Source organism: Austrofundulus limnaeus, unplaced genomic scaffold, assembly GCF_001266775.1.
Source record: "Austrofundulus limnaeus strain Quisiro unplaced genomic scaffold, Austrofundulus_limnaeus-1.0 Scaffold358, whole genome shotgun sequence".
Lineage (NCBI taxonomy): Eukaryota > Metazoa > Chordata > Actinopteri > Cyprinodontiformes > Rivulidae > Austrofundulus > Austrofundulus limnaeus.
This window is the reverse complement of record NW_013952760.1, coordinates 388,305-392,085: the sequence shown is the minus strand read 5'-3', so window position 1 is coordinate 392,085 and position 3,781 is coordinate 388,305. Positions and strand designations below refer to the sequence as shown.

Here is a 3,781-nt window from a genome sequence, read left to right as displayed (position 1 = left end):
GGGGTGGGGGGGTCAAACAGGAAACATCTGACATGAAGACGACAGGTGGAGGAAACGTACCGAGGTTTGGGAGGTCAGAGGTCAGACAGATGACTTTGTCCAGAGAGGACTCGTCCAYGTCCAGCTGAGGGATGGACATCTGGAAACAGACAGGAAGTCAGCGACACGAGCCTCACCTGTCGCCCACCACGAGGCCCGACAGGTGGAACTCACCTGCATCCTGCAGTCACAGTGCCAGGGGTTCTGGGTCAGGTTGGCCTGGACCTGAAGACCACCGAGCACATCGGGGTCCAGGGTGGTGAGCCGGTTGAACGACAGGTCCAGGAACCGAAGAGACGGCGCCAACCCGAAGAAACAACCCGCTTCAAGTAAAGACAGCTGCGACAGGAAACAGGAAGTAGGTCAGACAGGAAGTGAGTAAAACCTGAAGTAAAGCCAGGTACWGGTCTGAGGTGAACTGGGACCTGGTTGTGGGACAGGTCCAGCTCATCCAGCAGGAGCAGGTCAGAGAAGGAGTAGGCCGGCAGGTAACTGAGCAGGTTCTTGTTCAGAAACAGTCGAGTGGTGTGATTGGACAGGCCGACAGGTACCTGCAGACAAGAACACACCTGAGCACCTGACATTCAGAACCTCTGGTTCTGACCAACCTGCAGACAGGAACACACCTGGGTCAGTCTGAGTCCGCTGCAGCGAACCGTCAGTCCTCCGTACGCCGCCGCCGTCTGCTGGCAGGCGCTGATGGAGGCAGCTCTGTTGCCACGGCGCCACATCATCGCACGAGGTGATGATGTCATGACCAGGCTGGGTGATGGAAGCACCAGGAGGAGGAGGAGGAGCATCCTCCATACCACAGAAGAAGAAGAAGAAGAAGAAGAAGAAGAAGAAGAAGAAGAAGAAGAAGAAGAAGACGGCAGAGACATGATGGTTTGCGCTCACTTCCTGTCACCCCCTGTCACTTCCTGTCAATTCTGGTCACTTCCTGTCACCCCCTGTCACTTCCTGTCAATTCTGGTCACTTCCTGTCACACCCTCAGCTGCATCTTCTGTCATAAACACACAATTAGACAATAAATTATTCAGCACAAGGTCAAGCATGATGGCAAATGAAACWGCTGTTAATAACAAGCTTAGATTTTCACAATAAAAGCACACGAAACATCACCAGGTGTTCAGACCAGCTGATAATTATTACAGTGATCAATAAATATTAATCACAAATAATTTTAGGATCCTCAAAGAAACYCTCTGATCTGTATTCAACAGTTTGAAGAGAAGCGTTCTTGTCTGTAAATTCTGAGGAATAAATTTTATGTTTTTAACAAAATAACTAATAAATATTGTTGTTTAAAACATTTATTACTGATTCATTTTTCTCTGTTTTTCATATTTGGGTCTAAAACAAGAACAGGTCAAAACAAAAGGAGGAAAACAAAGAGATTAGAGGAGAGAAAAGAGGAAGAGGAGGAGAAAACGACAAAAGAATGAAGATGATGAAGAAGGGCAGATTAACAAATAGATGAAGACGAAGATCAGGTTAATCCTGCAGGGATTAAAACAGATTTACTGCTTCAGATGAAGAAAAAGAAAAAATCTGACACATTTTTCTATAAATGAAATATTTTTAAATCTTTTCTCTTGTTTTTATTTGTTGTCATTTTATAATTCCTGCTCAGTTTTACTTTATAAAAATATCTGCAAACAAACATTCTGTTTGTTTTTATTCCTCATTTTTAAATTTGTTCGTCCAAATATAAAAAACACAATGACCTTAAAAGTTCAAATATAAAAAAATGTGAATAATTTCAAAAACAACAAACAAACAGCTGCAGCAGCGACACCACATGAGATCCTGTTTTTTTATTTATTTACTGTAAAAATTGGCTAATAATACACAAGAAATGTGACATAAACAAATAAACAAACAGGTTGTTTCTACTCACGCTCATCAGGTCAGAGACTGAAGGTTCACAAACAAACAAAGATGCTCCAGTTTGTGTCTGAGTTGATTCTGTTCTGATCAGATGCTGAAGCAGAAAAAAGCTGCAGGTTTGAGTCACGTGACAGGAGGTGKGAACAGCGCCCCCTGCTGGACAGGACCCTGCTGGTTCACCTTCAGGGGAAAAGGCTGAAATAAACAATCACCACAGAGGAAGTTTTATCAGTTTATCTGTGAATTTATTCATATTTTTAAAATAACATAAATAAAATCTAACATGTTGCATAAAGTCAAATATGAGCTGTTTTTATTTGTTTTGTTTTTCAGTCAGAGAGCAGCTTCCTGTTTACAGCCTGACAGGCAGAACTCAGGGCTGAGAGCCCAGAGGATCAATTAATCAATTCCAATCTGATTGGTCCGTGTTCGGTTCGGTTCTGTAGTAAACTGATGACGTTCTAACATGATGAGCAGTCTCCCTGCTCCTATCAGCCAGGTGACAGGTGCGCGGTGGGCGGGGCTTCCTGCAGCTCGAGCTGTCTGCGCACAGCTGATAGAGGAGCGGGAGACACGCAGCGCGTGCACAGCACAGGACAGGGTGAGACCCCACAGGAGAACCAGAACCTGAGGACTGCGCTGGACCCGAACCTYAAACTGGACCCGGTTCGACCCGAACTTTCAGCTGGACCCGGCTAGACTCGAGAGGACTGAGCTGAACCCGGTTCGACCCGACCTGACAGTTAGGTCCGACCTGAGCTGGACCGGATTTGAGGCCCTGGCCCGGGTCGCTTCAGACGGAACCAGTGAGTCCAACACAAACACAACTTTTATTACAGAATWATTGACAAGTCACGTGATCAAAACAACATCTTAATAAACTCTTTAGTTTGGTTTCAGTAAATAAAGTTTTGTTATCAAACTGAAACAGATTTTATTTTTATTTTTTAAACTTTATTTTCATGACACAAGTTTAACAAGTTTAATATTTAAATAAAGTTGAAAGTTTTTGAAAACATAATAAAACTATTTAATTTCTTTAATGATTGAAAATAAAACGATATTTAATAATTATCTGAGTAAATAATAAGTAAAATGTGTTGTTTTGTTTAAATTGTCTCAAAGAAAAAGTTATTTTATTTGTGATTTTGTGGAAAATAAAATCTGTTTTGTTGTGTTTGATTGACAGAAGCTCCGCCCACAGGCTGACGTCTCATGTTTGAGTGACAGATTGCTGAAGCTCCGCCCACAAACCGACGCTCATGTTTGATTGACAGAAGCTCCKCCCACACACAGAAGGCTCATCTTTGATTGACAGGTTGCTGACGCTCCGCCCACAGGCAGACAGGTGGACGATGATACTCTCCACCTGTGACGGCGACGCCAAGCAGCGACCTGAGGACGATGAAGACGATGAAGACGAAGACGCAGGACTTCCTGTCGTTATGACGTCCTCAAAGGACACGCCCCCGTCGGGTCAGGACCTCGGCTGGGGGTCAGACGAGGCCGACGTCTCTCTGTCCGACTCGGTCAGGGAGGCGTTACCGTGGCAACAGAAGAAGGAGGAAGAAGAGGAGGAGATGAAGGCGGTGGCGTCCTCGCCCGATGGACGCTTCCTGAAGTTCAACATTGAGATCGGGCGGGGCTCCTTCAAGACGGTCTACCGGGGGCTGGACACGGAGACCACCGTGGAGGTGGCCTGGTGCGAGCTGCAGGTAACACCAGCATCATGGAACACCTGGTCACCACGGTGACGGACAGCGGGCGGGGCCTATCTGGTGGCTGACTTGATGACACGCTTCACACGTGTGTGTGTGTGTGTGTGTGTGTGTGTGTGTGTGTGTGTGTGTG

The 3,781-nt window shown here is 45.6% G+C and overlaps 2 protein-coding genes across 3 annotated transcripts in view; one reads left to right on the top strand and one right to left on the bottom strand.

Annotated features, from left to right (window-relative positions):
- The window catches only part of LOC106528087 (serine/threonine-protein kinase WNK4), a 41,594-nt gene that overhangs the window by 13,356 nt on the left and 24,457 nt on the right, over positions 1 to 3,781 (top strand). The window contains exons 2-3 of one of the 2 annotated variants that reach the window (XM_014023161.1): positions 2,426 to 2,736; positions 3,120 to 3,645. In XM_014023161.1, the coding sequence (XP_013878615.1) occupies positions 3,286 to 3,645 (360 nt within the window). In that variant the 5' untranslated portion in view covers positions 2,426 to 2,736; positions 3,120 to 3,285. Of the gene's footprint in view, positions 1 to 1,836; positions 2,737 to 3,119; positions 3,646 to 3,781 lie in introns of those variants that run through there. The other variant, XM_014023160.1, reaches the window with a different exon arrangement.
- LOC106528089 (leucine-rich repeat-containing protein 3C) lies at positions 6 to 1,407 on the bottom strand (the record flags this gene model as incomplete). The annotated part of the gene is given in 4 exon segments (XM_014023163.1): positions 6 to 139; positions 214 to 378; positions 465 to 590; positions 666 to 1,407. Coding segments are annotated over 4 exon segments (680 nt in total), but the record flags the coding sequence as incomplete, so codon positions are not given.